The following is a 17,385-nucleotide window of genomic DNA, read 5'->3' as shown; positions in this document are numbered from 1 at the left end:
ACACATCCCACATACAGGCACACAGGGTAGAGTGGCCGCCATTAGAAGCATATTTCTGAGCACAAAAGAGCCTAACAGACACACTGATAACCTTTCCAAGTTTCCTGAAACACCACTGCTGTGATCCCTGACTAGAGCCAACTGTGGCTTCCAGAAATCAGTCCTGGCTGTCAGTCACTTACTTAGGGACAGTTGGGGCACCTCCCGAGGCACTGAGGAGGACCTGGCTCGCTGTCGTCCTCTGGGCACAGCTGGCTCTGCACCTTCAGGCTCTCTGGACAACCTCTCTGTGGATTTACTAGCCAAAGGGAAGAGAGGTGACATTACTGGGTGAGGTTTTGTGCCACCTTTACCGATGATCCACGACAAGGCCAACCTGGAGGAATGCTTAGAACAACGGGAGGAGGAGAGTAGAGAGAGAAAAACCAACGACTCTGGAGTCAGTCTCATGGAGAGTGGCTCCGGGCTGCTCTGACCCTCAGTTTCCTCATCTGTCAAAATGAGGATAAGAGCAATGACTTTAGAGGGTTATTCAAAGGATTAATGTGATGATGTCTGTATAATCTTAACCTGGTGCCCTCCACAGAAATGCTTTAAAGAAATGAGATGATCAGGTGACCAATGGGTGACCACAAAATGAGTGGCAAGAGAATGAGTGTCCTGGAGAGGGCCTAGCTCTCCAGCTATGGGGTGGGCACAGGTCATTCTTTCTACCTTGTTTTATTACTAGCACAGAAGTTTAGCTATCCTTATTTCTTTTTATTAGTACTGGGGTTTGAACTCAGGGCCTTGTGCTTGCTAGGCAGGTGCGCTACCAATTGAGCTATGCCCCCAGCCATTTCTGGCTTTGATTACTTTCTAGGTAGGGGTCTCATGCTTTTGCCTGGGGCCAGCCTGGATTGCAGTCCTCCTGCCATGCCTCCTGTGTAGCAGGGATGACAGGTGTACACTATCACCTCCAGCTTGCTGGTTGAGATGGGGTCCTGCTAGCTTTTTTTTTTTTTTTGCCTGGGCTGACTTTGAACCATGATCCTCCCCATCTCTGATCCTGAGAACTGGGATTACAGTGTGAGTTACTATGTCTGCCTAGATATTTTTTTAAGCAGCAAACAGGGCACTCAAAGCTATGTAAGAAAAGACAAATGACTGAGTGAATGAGTGAGAGAAGGTGGCTAGGGGCTGGCCAAGTTGAGGAGGTAGGAGATTTGGGGTCACCCACCTGCCACAGTGAGAGCCCCAGGTGACTGAGGAATCCATTGGTTGGTCCCGGCTCCGGGCAGAGCGGTCAAAGGCAGACGTTGAACATATCGGGCTGCCCTGGCATGGCTGGTGCAGGCTGTCCTCCAGCCGTAGACGGAGCCGGGAAACCTCTGCTTGCAGATCTCGGATGGCCTGGCTGGGGTGGGGTGAGACAAAAACAAAGAAGAGAGGTGCAAAAGGAGCAGAGCTGGAGGGGCCCTGGGACTGCCCAGGCACAAAGAATTTGCCCCTTCCCTGTAGGCACAGGGTGACTCCCCATAATGCAAGGTCTGCTGTTTGGAAACCCCAGTGACAGGTTCTCAGAGGACACAGAATGAAGAGGGCACTGGCTCAGCGTCCACTTTGAACTTGCCATGTGACCTGCCCTGGCCCAGGGCTGTCCACCCTTCCCCTACCTCTCTCTAGAAACTGTTATTGTGTGGCCTGCTCTTACTCAGCCACTCCCTCCCAGGTTTCCCCAAACACTTCCTGTTGCTCATCACTCTTTCCAGGCAGAAGGGGCTCATCTGTCTCCCCAGTCCTGAGCCACAGGCAGGAAGTAGAACCCCATCTCATAGCCTCAGGGACCCTGATGCGTCACTGTGCTGGGAAACTTTACTGAACTGATCCAACTCAAGGGGGATCGGGTCGAGGACATGTGTGGAGTTCAGGTAAGAGACTCCAAGTGCTTCCCAGCACAGCTGAACTGGGGGAGGGGAGCAAGTAGGGTGCTGTCTGTAAGGTTGTTACGACCCCTTAGGACCCCCCAGACACACCCAACCTCTCATCTGCAAGGATCACAGTGAGCTGCTAGGGAAGAAATCCTGTTTGCATTGCTCAGGTCTCGTTCCATGGGTCTCACAGGCTGCCATCCCAGCAGACAGTCCCACCCAGACACCTACCCCTACCCACAGACCCCCTACGCACAGAGCAGCATTAGAGTCCAGGCCCAATGACTGTCCTGGGCTGATATGGGCTTTCTATCCACTCTGTGGGTGCCTTCCAGCCTGGGGGCTCCCCCAGGGGCTGTCCTTGCCTGGTGGCCCCTAGACTCATGGGTGAGTGTCTTCTGGTGCCACCTCCAACGAACATGATCTCTTAGGACTGTGCAAGAAGGCATGGGGACTTCTCTCTGGCTAGGTCCCAGCGAGCTGTGTGTACTGCGAGTGAGTGGGTCTCCCTGGCAACTCCCAGGGAGACTCGTGGGGCTTCCAAGGCCAACCACAAGGGTGGGTGGTGGCTGCAGGAAAGCACAGGCTGCTGCCACTAGCTAACTCCTGGGAGGCAGGGCTCTGGCTCCCTGGCCCTGGGCTGGGACTGGACTGTTTCTGGCAAGCTCTCGGTTTCCTGACTTAACTCTTTAGTTACTGACAGGCTGGCACCAAAACTCATCTTTCTCTGTACCTTCATGACCCATCCTGGCCCAAGGCCAGCCAGAAGTCAGAGTGCTTCTAGACTCTTCTCCTTCCCTGAGCATCCCCTGAAGGTAATAAGCTACCAAGTCCTGTGGGCCTGGCTGCCAAAGCATCTCTCCTGTACCCTCCTCACCATCCTTCCTCTTCTGGCAAAACAGCCTTCCCAACTTTGACCCTTTCCCAGCTTCTGTGCTCAGCCCCGTGGCAGCCAGACAGTACCTTCTAAAATACACCCCTGATACCACTCTTCTGCCCAAAACCTGCCTGGCCATCCTCAGGAGGCTTTGCATCCATAGACTGTTCACTGAATGCTTTCTGGGAGGAGCCAGCGTCTAAACTGCCAACCATGGCATTCAAGGCCCTAGGAGGTCTCCCCTGGCTATTTCTCAGCCTTTACTGCTTAAGGCCCCACCACCTCCTACTCAAGGATTTGGCTGTCCTGAACACTGGCTCTTCAAAGATGACAGGCACTCTCACCTCTGGGCCTTTGCACATGCTGTTCCCTCTGCCAGATAAACGTTCCCATCTTTCTTCCTTTGGAGTTCAGCTTAGATACCACTTCCTCCAGGAAGTCCTCCCTGAAGCCTCGAACCCTGTGTTCCCACAGTCTCACTGTACTTATACGTCCACCCTATGAGATGGTGAGACTTCCGAAGACAACGACAGTGTTGTTCCTACTGCATTCCAGGGCCCAGCATGCCATAGGCTAATATGCCTCTCTGTCTACACTGATGTCTAGGCAGACTGCTGGGGTAGATGCATCCACTACAGACCAGGACACTGAGTGCCAGTTGCTGGACATATAGTGCACACAATGACTGCTCCTGCCAAGGTAGCCTGGGGGTCACTGCAGAACAATGTTTCCAGTGTGTTCTAAAACAGATGTCCTCTCCAGCAAAGGCATGAGACTGACCACTGACCAAAAGTCACAAAGAAGAGGGAGGAGAGGACAGGACTGTGGCAGTTGGCCTTTCTGCTCCTGCTCAACCAAGCCAGGGAATTAGGAAAACTGGAGAGACAGACAGACAGACGGGAACAGCAAGACAGACACATGCAGTAGCTTCTTAGTTCATACAAGGAATGAGCCACCCTCAGGGAACATCCGTGGAAGGGCAGCCCTTTCTGGAAGGGAGATGGGAGGTTACAGCATAGGACAGGTGTAGTGTAGGTCATTTCCCACTGGCTGCAAAAACGTCCTCTAAGTCAAGAGCAATTAAGTTCACAGAAGAGTCCTAGGCTAGAGGTAGTGAGGCAGGCTAAAATTAGGGCAAGTTCAGGATTCACAGAAACTTAGCATTGCATTTCAGATTGACCACGCTCTGGCTTAGGGACCTCCCTCACCTGGCCTGGGAACTGCTATGCCTCTCCCCACTCAGGGATTACCGGATGGGAATCACCTGGTTCCTCCCTTCCCATAGGTTAGCTTGGGTTCAAAAGCACCTGGAGAAGAGACGCACGCACAGATGCCCACAGATTCCACCTGTGTCCACCATGCTCCTTTTCGTATTTCCCTTCCCTAACTTTTAATAAACTTCATTATACCTGTGTGTCCTCCGATGGAGTCTTCCCCATAGGACACAAAGAATTTGGTTTCTTCTGATCACAGACTCTACCACAGTGCCAACAGTAGGACACCAGGCCACCTGTCCTTGAATGTGTGAGCTGGACAGGGCTGGCCATCTCCACTACCCTCAGCCCCTCCACTCTCTCTGTGAAGACGTTGGATCCGTGCAGCCCAGTGTGTAACTTACTCACGCCCTGTCCTGGTGACGAAGAGGTTGGGGGTGCTCTCGGCTGGTCCATGGGGCAGGGAGGCAGCTGCAGGGACTGGGGTGGGGGCTGGGCTGATCGTCCTGCCCGGAAGGAGCTTCTCAGAAATCCGCTTCTGCCCCTTGAGCTCTGAGCTGGGGACCACTAGGGATGCAGAGAGAGGCCAACGTGAGTGGCTTTAAAGTAGCAAAGAGGACCTAGGAGCTTCTATTCGTGTGGGAGGAATGATGGCACGGGGCTGGAGTGGGGGGAAATGGTGCTTTGCTGAGGTCCCAAAAGAAGGTCCTGATGAGCCAAGTGACTCATTCTCCTCAAAACCAGAGCTGGAAGTGGGGGGCGTGGAGCCAGGCTGGCAGAGCTGCTTCTAACTACAGCACTGAGCCCACCACTCCACCCCACTTCAGATCCAAGTCTTCAAGAAGCCTGAGAAGCATCGATTACCCCTTCACCTATTCTCCAGCCTCTGTCACATACCACCACCTTGCCATGTTGTTCTGAGACTGGCCTCAAAGCACCAGGTCCCTCTGCAACTAGTCACACTTTCACACGTGTGCGTGCTTCTGGGGCTAGCCTGAGAAGCCCTAACCAGCCTCTCAAAGGGGTGGGCCACCCAAGGTAAAAGCTACCACCCTGGCCCCCACAAAAAAACAAGGAACCCACTCAGCCATATATAAAGGACCAGTGACTGCCCCACGGAACTGTCTAGGTGACTCTCTGGAGAGCTGTGCTGTGTGAAAGCCAGTCCCTAAAGGTTACATATTACAGGAATGCCCTGGTACAGCAGTCTTGAAATGAGGAAATTAGAGAAATGGAGAAGGAGGTGGGGCTGCAGGGAAGCGTGCGGCTGTGGAGATAGTTATCTTGACTACCAATGTCAACTCTTGGCTCCGACACTGTATTACCTTTCTACAGGATATTGTCACTAGGGGAAACAGAATGTCTTAGGGGTCCATGCATTTATTCTCTCTCACAACTGCCTGGATATCTACAGTTATCTCAGGATAAAAATTTAGTTAAAATTTTTTAGTTAAAAATAAAGAAAAATGTGCTATTACACAATGAACCTTAAAAAGAGGCAAAGTGAATCTGGGAGTAAACGGTCAGATTGGTGGTCCCATGGTGGTGTGGGTGTGGCAGAGGGGAGCACAGGGACCAGGAAGGGCTTGCGAAGAGCTCTGGGTTCTCATCCTGCTGAACTTCTGGTCTGGGCTCATGCTGTGAAAATTCACCAATTTATGTTCTTTTCTGTAGGTTTATTTTATTTCAGTAAAGGTTCATGTGCCTATTCTAAAGGTAAAATACAGAAATTTTATAGACATGGGAAGTATTTGTGATATAATGTTTAGTGAAAAAGGAGGTTGCCGCACACACATAAAATATCCTATTTCTGTTTTTATATGTAAATAAACACCAGCATGGAAATAGCTCTCATATACATTTCTTGCTCACTTTTATCCACTCTGTCTGTAATCTCAAGTTCTCTCTCTCTCTCTGGCGGTACTGGGGCTTGAACTCAGAGCTTTGTACTTGCAAGGCAAGTGCTCTCCCACTTGGGCCACACCTCCAGCCCGACCCTATCTGTAATTTCTAATTTTCCTAGAATGATCCTGTATAGCCATTCACATCCTAAAGAGTACTACAAACTTTCCTGCTTGTCTGAGTTCTCAAACCATGCATTTCAGCATGGCTAGGTTCTAGCCAACTCAGAGTCCCTCACTCACCCATGTCAGCTGCCAGTGTCCGCTCCAGGCGGGAGACGGGGGTTCCCTGCCGGAGAGGGCTGCTCAGGGTGGACAGGTGCCTCTGGGCTCGGCTCCTGGGTGTGCTGGGCTCAGCAGCTCTTTTGGGGACCACAAGATCTCTGGCCTTGGGGTGGGAGGCTCCTTCGTGGGGTGCGGATGCAGTGAAGCACTGGGTTGACCTTCCTGGAGTGCTGGGAGGTGGGGAGGGGGGACACTGAGGTCACACGGAAAGAGGCCTTGAAACATGGCACCTGAGCCCTTCATATGCTAAACCAGTGATGTCCCAAACCTTGGGACTATGTGTCCTCATAGCATTAACATCCTGGAGGACACGGACACAGGGGAACCCACAGGCTGCATCCTTATCTTATTTTTAAAAAATGCGCCCTAAGCATGAAATAGCTTTGGCACTGACAAGGCATCAAGCTAGGATGAGCAAAGGACTGTCATCTACTCTGCCCTGACTGATACAAGAGCACCAGGACCAGTGAGGTGTCTCTTTACCCATTGCCAGGGGGTCTCCTTATCCTTATAAACAGCCCAGCACTACACCCACAACCAACACACAAAAGGGCAACAGTAACGCCTGACTTGTTTTTCAGAAAATAAAAAGAGAATTTCTAATCCTTTCTTTACGTGCATACCTGGTTAGCGTCCAGGTTTGGTGGCACCAGTCTGTGTGGTGGCCCTATCTCTCTACCCCTCATACACATCTCCCATCCAAGACCCCTCTACCCTTGGCTTCTGTCTATCTCACTGGCTTCCTCATACTTTTTATTCACTCGCTTGTTCATTTGTTCAGCAAATATTCACTTCCCAGTCTGCCACTAATGGACTGAGCGACACTGGGCAAGTCACTTCTCTCTGAGCCTCTGTTCCCTGTAAGATGGGAACAAGGAACCATTGATGGAGGGTGAAATGGCAGCCTAGGAGTGTCTACATCATTGCCTCCTGATCAAAGCCCTCACAGGCACTTGGGTTCCCAAGTTGTTCCAGGTGTGTGACATAGGATCCCAGGATACCTGATGTGGGAGAGCCGGTGCTCTGGGGTCTGGGTGAGAGGTGACACTCTGCTGGTTTCTGAGCCCACGAAGCCACTGTCTGTCTCTGGGGAGGCCATCCAGGGCTCCTGGAAAAGGCGGTATCTCTTTAAGCCTGAGGAGTGTGCATGGGTGCAGCAGGAAGCCCCTCCCAGATTCTGGCCTGGCCTCACATTCCAGGGGCTGCCTGGTTCCCACAGCGAGGCCCCAGTGCGAGGTCCCAATGCAAGCAACGAGGTCCCAATGCAAGCAACAAGCTCACAGCACGGACTCTCCATGCCTGGGAGGACCTGAGCAGGCCTGGCCTCCCTGAGGACCAGAAGTCAGGACCCCTGGGAGACAGGCAGTGGCCAGCAAGGTGTATTCCAGCATCTCTGGCACAGGCTGGCAGTACCACAGTTACACTCAATTGCCAAAACACACAGGCCCAACGCACACCAGTACATGGGCTTATTGCCAGGGACAGATATGAATGAGGGAGACAGGTGCCACCCTCAGTGCACTTATGGTCTAGTGCAGATTCCTGGCCATAGGGTGTGTGTGTGTGTGTGTGTGTGTGTGTGTGTGTGTGTGTGTGTGTGTGTGTGTGTGTGTGCCATGCACACATCCTACGACACATTTCCATGTGGTCTGTGGTCTCTCCAATAGTCAGAATTGCTATTTGATGGCACAAATGGCACAGGGTCAAAAACCAGCCCCTATCAGTGACATATAAGGAGTGGCCCTGGGTCTGAGCCCTGAATGAGAGGTAGGTCTGCAGCTGACAGGCATAGGAGCAGCAGGCACTACAGAAGGCCTGTGCAAAAGCCCAGAGGCAGAGCTCAGGAAGCCTGCCTTCTGAGCCCAGCACCTCGATCACACTGACCTCCACATGGGGCCCTCCAGCACAGCGTGGAGACTTGTGTGGAAGGTGCTCCAAGGTGCTGCTTCCCTCCAGGCTGGTCATACTGCTCTGATGGGATGCTGTGGACTTGGGGTCTGGAGGGTTGGATAGGATGCCAGGACCCGAAGGAGCTGCCTCAGCCTTGCCCCGGCCCGGCATGTACCTGTCACTGGTCACAGATGTCTGGAAGGCTGGTGGCTCCATGGCCTCCCTGGGGGATAAGAAGCATGCTGTCTCTGAGACCTGACAGGAGCTAGGCAGCCCAGACAGGGACTCAGTCTGTGCCAGAAGCAGGTTAGTCCAGCGATGGGCTCTTGATTCTGACACCCCTAGGAGCCCATCCTGGCTCTGCTACCTTCCAGCTGTAGGACCTTGGACAAGGCACTTCCTTTTTCTGAGTCTCACCTCTTTTAACTGTAATACGGGGTTGTCAACAAACCCACCAATCCACCCAGCAGAAATTGTGTGGAAACAAGTCCAAGCAGCACTTCCCTATGAACTTGTAGGCCACCTCCCTCCTTCTGCTACTTCCAGACTCATCCATTCAAAAAGACATGGCACTATATAAATAGGAGACTAGCACTCCGGGTCAAATACAAATAACTTTGAAATAATTATAAGAAACATGAAAACAGTGTCAGTTTCTAGATCCATCCTGTTGCCTGCTCATGGTTCTGGGCCCAGGCCAGTTTGCATTGTTTGTGCTGTCCTTCTTTCTGTCTCTCCCTCTTTCTGTCTCTCTCTCTTGCTCTGTCTCTGGCTCTCTCTCTCTTCAAACGAATATCAAGAGAGGCCTTAAAGACACAATAGCACAGACTTTCTCCTTGTTGAGAACAAGTCAGACAACAAAAGCTACTTAATGTGCGGCTATCCCCACTCGAAGCCATGTCCCCCAGCACCCAACAGTATTTCAAGTGCTCTTGGTGGCATGCGTGCCACACTGGGCAGACATGGGACAGGCTGGACATGGACCTCTGCACTATAAGGAGCTATCTAGCTCATCCCTGTGGGGTCAGGGTGGGTACCAGGCTGGTAGGGGAGGCTCAGTGACTTACTGGAGAGGGGCCCTATGGCTTCTTTCAGCCTGCGCTGGGTGCTGCCTTGGGGGCACCCTAGCGGCACCTGCTCTCCCGGGAGCTGAGGCTGGCCCGTCCGCTTCCAGGATGTGGCAATTCTCTCCCTCCTTCTCTTCCTCCTCTGCCTCCTCCTCCTCTTCCTCCTTCTCCTCCATCCTCAAGGCTTCTGGGAGGGACTTCACGCTGATGTACCTGCCGAAGAGTGCAGAGGGGGCTGTGACCTCTGCCCAGCGACAGCTGAGATCCAGCTCTGCCAGACACCCATCAGCAAGCAGGTGGGGGGCCTCCCTCCATGTGGGTGCTCACCGATCCAGGAGGCCATGGAAATCCTGCTCCATCTGCAGCTCCTTATCCCTGAGTGGGCCGGGGACATCCAGCGGGCTGCTCACTGTCCCACTGCTGTGGGGGCTCACCTCCACATTCAGCATGCATGGGCTGGCAGGGACAGTGGTGGCAGGCTGGGGCAGAGAGGTGGTGGGAGGGGCAGAGATTAAATGCAGTGGCTGAGCACCCGTCACATCAGGCTTATACTGGGTGATGAACAGGACACATGTTAGACCCACAGGCCCACCTCCATTCATGTTCAAGCTTACAATGTGGAGATGACCACAATCTTGACTGGCAGTCAAGAGCGCCCTACTGACGTTACTTCTCAGCAATGCTCCCCACTCCCTACACACGGGCCTCTTATAGAAGGTGACCGAGGCTCCAATGCTCTGCCAAAGCCACACAGAAGCGAGGGGAGATCATCCCAGGTTTCTTGCCAGCAGCACCTCTCCTCACCCCCCTCCATTCCCATCTGTCCCCTCCGGTCCCCCAGACTCTCCACTATGAGAGCATGGGGCCCCTCACATTTTCCCATTTGTGTAGGAAATGCCACCTGGTAGTGTTGTCCTAGCTACTGGGCGGAGCACAGCTGAGTTTCCTCCAAACCATGGGGCCTGCAAGGTCTCAGCTAGCATGGATGCCCTCCCCACCAGCCTAGCTAATGTTCTGCCCTGTTCTGCTCCAGTCCCTAACAGGCAAGTCTCTGCAGGGCAGGAGCACATGTCTGGAGGCACAGAGGCACCACTACTGTCATTTGTGTGACCACACACACCACTACTGTTTGCTCACCTGCAAACAGGAGCTGGCAGTTGTTCCCCAGGGGGCTGTGGTGTGGGTGGAGACATCTGCAAAGCCTGTTGTACAGAGCCCTTGCCTGGTGTCTCCCACCTTTACAGACAGCCCACCAGCCCCCCCACCCAGGACTCCACACTGAGAGCCTAGAGGTCACCTTGGCTCTCTACCCCACCATTCAACATTCAGTTAAATTCACCTTCTAAACTTCTCTCTAGTGTATGCACTTGTCTCTCTTTCTCTCACCACCTTCCCAACCTCAGACTGGTCAACCCACAAATCTCTTATGTCACCCCCTGCTGAAAACCCAAACCCCTACACTACTGTGCCCATGCCTGCCTCTCAAGCCACATCTCAGACTTTTGCCCCACTTTCATACTCTGGCCACAGGACCTTTGCACAGGCTTTTTCCCTTGGTGAATGACTTTTCTTCTTCTGCACATTCTTGCCCTTGGATCTCATTTGAACAATATTTCTTCAGAGACAAATTTCTGTGACTTCCCCCGACTCACAACTCAGTCATATTACCTGTTTTCTATGTTCACCAGAACTCCATAATTCTACTTCAGAGCATGTATCAAAATGATAATTAAATAACTGTATAACTAGTTCAACTATTTGGAAAATTCTAGGAGGATAGAGGCTACCTTTCTGGTCTCCTGCCTCCACCAAATCCCCACCATATGTCAAGGGTCCTGGGCTTTGGCCTGTACTTCATAATATGCCTAGTGAGAAGTTAATGTGGACAATGGAGGGAGGACAGTCTGATGCAGCAGGCAGCAAGGTACCTGAGGATACAAGGTCTGGATGGCTGGTATGGTGGGCAGGCATGCTGGCTGGTTGGGGAGGGACATGGCTGGACCACTGTCCCAAGGTAGGTTTGGCCCAGGTGGCTCAGGCTCTCGCTGGGTCCTGTCCATGTGGTCCTTCAGTTCCTCTAGACGAATTCCCAGCTGGTTTATCTCTGCCTCCAGCTCCCTGAAGGGAGAAACATTAGCACCAGGAGCCCAGGACAGTGGCCATGTTGGGCCGAGTGGGTCAGGAAGCCATGAGAGCAGAAACCCTGGAGAACGCCCAGTCACATTCCATTTAATGTCACCATTTGAACGACGCTGAGGACTTGAGATAAGTTACACAAAAGAGACCCCACTGGACATCAGGGGCCTCAGTCAGGTCCCCTCCATGCCTTTCACCATCCCAGGCTGTGAGACCCTAAGTAAAAAGTAAATCCCAGCCCCCCCTGGCCTCAGTTTCCCCAACATCCAATGAGCTGTTTCCCAGCTCATGACCAAGGCGTCCTAATGGTGACCCACCATTTGGACATGAACCCAGAGGGACTGGGTTCTCTCTGTTCTCCTTGTGTATCAATCGAAGATGAAATGCCTCCCTCCTGGCAACCAAGGGACCCCAGGGACCTGGCCCACCTGTCCTCCCGGGCTTGTCTCTCCAGTACATACCTGCAGGGGTCAGCGTCCCCAGGCATCCTCTTGGGACCCACATGCTGCGGGGCCAGGTGCTGCCCCCTGTAGGCCTGCAGGTAGTTGTCCTCTAGGGCAGCGTGGGTAGCCCTCAGCTGCTGGAAGCTCTGAAACAGACAGGCCAGGGAGCCCTGAGCCCCCAACTCCTGTAGGCCCAGTGCCAGCACATACAGGTGACAGACAGCTTGTGGGGGTCATGAGACTCACTCAGACCCTTAGGAGGCAGGAGCTGGGAGTGGGTGCCACTGCAGGCCACCTGCCCTGGTCAAGCTCTCTGCCATCAGACGGGCATGGTAAAATCGTGAATGGGGACCCAATGTATCATGACAGCTGCAGTGTTAAATACACTGTCCCTTATCCCTGTAAGGATCTAGTACTGTGGGTCAGAAAACTGACCATGTCCGTACAAACTACCAGACAGATGATATCATCACATCACACTATCCAGCTAACACCGTGCATCTCGTCTCTGAGCTGAAGACTCTGCATCTCTTTATTTCATCTTCAACAGTCCCAAAGAGGGAATTATTACCTTCACTTACACAGGACGAAACTGAAGCACAGAGAGGTTAATCAAGTTGGTGAAGGCCGCACAGTGAGTGAACAAATTGTACAGCCAAGATTTGAACCTGGGTGCTCTGGCTCCAGGGTTCTTGGTCCTAAAAATTGGGCTAGCCCCCTCTGGTAAGCCTAACCCTAGTCAATACATGGCTAACATCACAGGAGGCAGGTCATTATCCCTGGAATATTGTCCCCAGCCCACTCAACTGCAGGATAGATTGAGGTCAGGGCAATCTAGAACTGAGTTCCCATCACACTTGATATTATAACAGTTCTTAACCTCCCTGGATATGGGAGAATTAGGATAGAGAGAAGAAAATTATTTTTTTGTGTGTGTCATTTGTGGCAAGAAAGAAGTGGATTGTGCTAAGTGGAAGATGACAGAATACAAATATCACATGCTCTCAGTCACATGGGGAAGCTGAAAGTGTTGATCTCATAGAAGCAGAGCATAGAATAGTGGTCACCAGAGGGCAGGAAGGGGAGGGGGAGGGGGCAGAGGGAGGCTGGATAGCAGGAACTAAAATACAGCTAGGTAGGAGGAATAAGTCCTAGCACGCAAGGCACAGTAGGATGACAACTTACACACTTCTAGTTTATAAAGACCTAGGAAGGCAGGAACTCAAAAGCTCCGAACACAAAGAAATGACAAATGTTTCAGATGGAGACAGTGGTCACGTTGCTTATGTGTAGAAAATATCACACCGTGCCCCACAATATGAACCACGACCATGTGTCAATTTAAAATTTAAAAAAGGAATGGTTTTAATTCTGATCATCCGCCTGGTGATAGAATGATACACATCGAAAATTCCTTAACTGGGAATTGAACGTGATATCTGTATCCCATCCTAGAAAAAGTGCCTTGGCTGGCCTCCCTCTCTGTGGGCGTCCAGGGGGAGGACCCATAAGAACCTCTGCTCCTCCCAGTGCAGGAGGGCAGAGCCTGAGAGCTGGGAACAGCTGTGGCAGCTGCTCCTCTTGGGGCTTCCCTAGATGGTCCCCAGATGCTGCCAACAGCTTCTGGCCCCCACATTCCCAGCTTTGTGGGCTCCACCTGCCCCTTCCTGTGGCACAGTGGATGCTGCAGGAACCTGAGTTTTATGTATATATGACTATCTCATCCATCAAAAGCACCAAAGTCCATGAGGAAATGAGCCGATCATGACGACATTACGGGACACCTCCCCTCTATTTACCTAGTCTCCAAATTTCTGCAGAATAATGAGAGGCGGGAGGGTAGAGAAAAGGCTCTGTCCTGGTGGCTGGGAAGCCGGCCAACCAGCGGGAGCAGCACAGGACAGCAGTCATGACCCTGGACTTGGGAAGTGGTACACCTGACTCCTGGCTCTGCTGCCTACACTGCTGCATGGACTTCCAGTCACTTCTCTGGGCTTTGGTTTTGTCACAGCTTATCAAGATAATGACTGCAACTCTCTCATAGGTTTTTACAACGATTAAATGAACTATTGTACATGGAGGGCTACCAGAAAGTCTGGCAGGCCACTGTGGCTTAACAAGTAGTATTCTGTCATGACACCCTCAGCATTCCCCTGGGAACGCTGAGCTGTCTGCTCTCCCAGGAGATGCCATGTCTGGGACTCTCTCATCTATCTTACAGCTCTGGGGACAAAGGCTGTCTGGAGCTCCAAGGCATCTTCTGCATGTGGTGGTACCTGGAGTTGGTCCTGGGGTGTGAGGCATTCCGCCTGCATCAGTCCTTCAAAAGATTTCACCTAGACAGAGGGAGGGGAAAGAAATACACTCCATGAACTCAGACAACCCTTGCAGACTCCCTCACTCAGCCACATTCATGCTTTTGGGCAGGAAGGGCTGAGTTTGGCCTTAGGATGTGGGGTTTCTGCTTAGCAGAGGTGGGCCTTAACCAGGACAGCCTTGGACAAAATGCCAAAAAAGCTCCCTCACTCACATGCGGGAAGACCTTCAAGCCACACTGACTGCAGCATGGTTGGAAGTGGGCAGAGAACAGCCAAGCTGCCCACCCAGGGGACAGCTTGCAGCCACCAAGAATAGGGAGGGCACTGATGTGCACACAGCCCTGAGGCCATTTTCTATCAAGCTAAGACACTGGGCAGTGTTTATAGCATGCTGCCATCTATACAAAGCATATAGGAAATAAAAGAAATATATGGATACATTTTCTTATCCATGGGGGATCAGCTCCAGGACCCCCAGCCTTTGTGGATATCAAAAATCCAAGGCTCTTCAAATGCCTTATATAAAATGGCCTGGGTTTGCATTTAACCTGCACACACCCTCTGCACAGGAGGGAGCAGACTGACGTTTCACTGAATGTACCCTAGGATTGGTGAGGTCTCTGCCATCTGCATTTAGTACCTTTAGGGCTGGGGTGTAGCTCAGAAGTACAGCACTTGCCTAGTATGTTCAAGGCCCTGGGTTTGATCTCCAGTACCATACAAAGAAAAAAAAAGTTTGTTTGTTTTTTAATTTAAAAAAGGCAAGGGATGGGCTGGGGGTATGGTTCAAATGGTAGAGCACCTGCCTGGCAAGTGCAAGGCCCCAAGTCCAAAACTCAGTATGGTCAAAAAACTCACAAGGAATGATTTGGGGTTCATTTTTAGGAAAGTGATAGATCAGAGCTGACATATATAAAAAGTTATATATTATACCATAAAATATAATTTATATAATCTATAAAATAGAAATGTAATGTGAGCTACATGTGTGATTTGGTTTATTTTCTTTCCTTTTCTTTTTTTTTTTGGCTGTACTGGGGTGTGAACTCAGGGCCTTGCCCTTCCTTGGCAGGAGCTCTATTATAAGCTGAAATTACACAGGTAAAAAAATAGGTAAGATTAATTTTAATGATTTAGCTTATTAAACCTTAAGTATTATTTCAACACGTAATTAATATAAAAACTGCCAGTGAGATATTTTATATTCTTCTTTTTGTGAGGGATTTGAACTCTGTGTGTTTTATATAAACAGCAGCATCAGTCACATGTCAAAATTCCAACAGCCTCAGGGGCGCTCAGATGTTGAAGGTCAGCTGTGACCAGCTCCTGCTCAGTGTGGTGGCCTCACTTTGCCTTATTTTACTTTATAGCAGACAAGAAGAAATGCCTTTCCCATGACAGGATGGAGAATGGTGGTGCTAAAAAGGAACAGGAACTTGAACATGCTCTAACATGGAGGTGAGAGAAGGAAGTCAGACACAGAGGAGGTCCAGAACTTCCAGAACGTTCTGGAACGTCCAGAACAGGCCAACCAGAGATAGCAGGTAGGTAGACAGCTTCTGGAGGCTGGGGAAGTGGGAGGGGATGCACTTGGTAGTGGACATGGGGTTTCTTACTGGGTGACGAGGGCATTCTAAAACAGGTTGTGGCAACGGCTGTGTGACTGTGAAGACACCGAAAACCACTAGAGCACGTATTTTAAATGAGTGAATTGTATGGTACATGAGTTGTAGCTCAACAAAACTGTTTAAAAAAAAATAGAAGTAAAGGGGAAAGAATGGTGGTGCTTCCCTGAGGGAATTTATTTTATGGGCATGGCGCACATAATAATTGCATTTCCATTTTTGCACTGGCAGCTAGGATGTTCAAAGACCGGTGTCTAACTCTGGTCAAGCGCTCAGGATCCAGCAGAAGACTGTTTATTCATTTCACCTAGGTTAATGTATTCTTCTCAATGCTCACTTCCCCTCTGCCCCACTTCCGTTTTCAGAATGTGGTTAAGATGTTTTGTATTTTCACAAGCTGCTTCAAGCACTTTTGGAATAAGGCCAAATGCAGAGTTAGAAACAGACGTGCACACATTTCAGCTACTAGGAGTGTTTGATGAAAATATAAAAACCCTTTGAGAGATAACTAAGAATTGATTTCTGTAATGAAATGAACCAAGAAAAGGGGCAATTGATCTTGAAGAAGAAGAGGTAAGGCAGAGGCCCTGTCATTCTTCAAGAATTTGGACAGAGCTGAGTGTCCCTGGGGCTGACCTAGAGGAGCTCTGATGAGAGGCAGCGCCAAAAAAAGAGGATCCAGCCTAGTCCTGTGAGGCTGGGCTGTGTGGCATCTAATATCAGAGAGCGATGCAGCTTCGAGATGGCTGAAGTAGACAGTGCAGAGGTGGGGAGGTGGTGACAAGCACTTTAGCAGAAACCTCTCCTCCACTCTGGGAGAGTCATCTTGCAGAGCAAAGCTAGAGTCTCACTCACCTTGGCCAGGAGTTGGCTGGCCTGAGAAGCCAGTGCCTGGGTCCACTCTGCAGAAGGTTGGTCGATGGTGGTGCCCTGGCTGTCTGGAAGCCACCCTGAGGTGGGCATGCTGGGGGGCGAGGAGGGGCTCAGATCTCCTCGTGCTGACAGCCGCCCTGGAATACACAGCCACTGGACACTGGGGCCAAGGACAGTCCTCCAGGGCTGAAGGACCAAGGCCCACCCTCAGATTACCACCTCCACCACCAAGTGGAAGCTGGGGCACCTGCACCATCTCCGCAGTGGCCAAGGAAGAGGGCTTGGCAAGAACCAAGAGCCAAGAACCAAGCCTGGATCTGCCCCAGATCACAGCCGGGAGGAGCTGAGCTGTCCCAGCCTGGGGTTCCCAGTCAGTGGCATGGGCTCTAACTCAGGGAGATATGAGTTTGAGTCCCAACCCTTCCTCTTTGGAGCTGAGTGACTTTCAGCATGCGCGCGCCTCTCCCAGCTGTGGTCTCCTGTCCATGATGGGGATAACCAGGGTGCATGCTTCACTGTGTCTTCGTGGGGATTGGCTGAGATCATGCCTGCCATGCTCGGTGCAGGGCAGGCCCCACAGTGGACTCCACAAGGACCATGCTCAGCTATGCACTTCACCCCATGCTGAAAGATACCAAGTGGCAGAACCAGGACTCCACCCGGGCCACTCTGGCTCAAAGTAGGGCACTTTCCTGTTTGGCTTCTTCAAGTCAAAGGGCCCAGAGAGGGGTCTCGGGGTTCTGCTTCTCTGGCCTGAAGCCAGTGTAATCGAGGATGCACCAAGTTTCCCCCAGAGTAGAGTCACAGGCAGGAGAAGTCCTGCAGCCACACCCCCGCCCTGACTCA

The 17,385-nt window shown here is 51.5% G+C and overlaps 1 protein-coding gene and 1 pseudogene across 3 annotated transcripts in view; both read right to left on the bottom strand.

Moving 5' to 3' along the window:
* The window catches only part of Akna (AT-hook transcription factor), a 48,335-nt gene that overhangs the window by 8,060 nt on the left and 22,890 nt on the right, over positions 1–17,385 (bottom strand). For 2 of the 3 annotated variants that reach the window (XM_074051184.1, XM_074051183.1), the window contains exons 6-17: positions 16,522–16,676; positions 14,000–14,059; positions 11,742–11,869; positions 11,073–11,262; positions 9,472–9,623; positions 9,145–9,357; positions 8,072–8,300; positions 7,189–7,295; positions 6,146–6,357; positions 4,406–4,568; positions 1,220–1,396; positions 183–298 (exon numbers count right to left, since the gene is read on the bottom strand). In XM_074051184.1, the coding sequence (XP_073907285.1) occupies positions 183–298; positions 1,220–1,396; positions 4,406–4,568; positions 6,146–6,357; positions 7,189–7,295; positions 8,072–8,300; positions 9,145–9,357; positions 9,472–9,623; positions 11,073–11,262; positions 11,742–11,869; positions 14,000–14,059; positions 16,522–16,676 (1,902 nt within the window). The remainder of the gene's footprint in view (positions 1–182; positions 299–1,219; positions 1,397–4,405; positions 4,569–6,145; positions 6,358–7,188; positions 7,296–8,071; positions 8,301–9,144; positions 9,358–9,471; positions 9,624–11,072; positions 11,263–11,741; positions 11,870–13,999; positions 14,060–16,521; positions 16,677–17,385) is intronic. The other variant, XM_074051185.1, reaches the window with a different exon arrangement.
* Positions 6,545–6,685, bottom strand: LOC141416023 (small nucleolar RNA SNORA48; annotated as a pseudogene).

Source organism: Castor canadensis, chromosome 13 (genome assembly GCF_047511655.1).
Source record: "Castor canadensis chromosome 13, mCasCan1.hap1v2, whole genome shotgun sequence".
NCBI lineage: Eukaryota > Metazoa > Chordata > Mammalia > Rodentia > Castoridae > Castor > Castor canadensis.
Note: the sequence above shows the minus strand (reverse complement) of the source record. Positions and strands in the feature narration are given on the sequence as shown.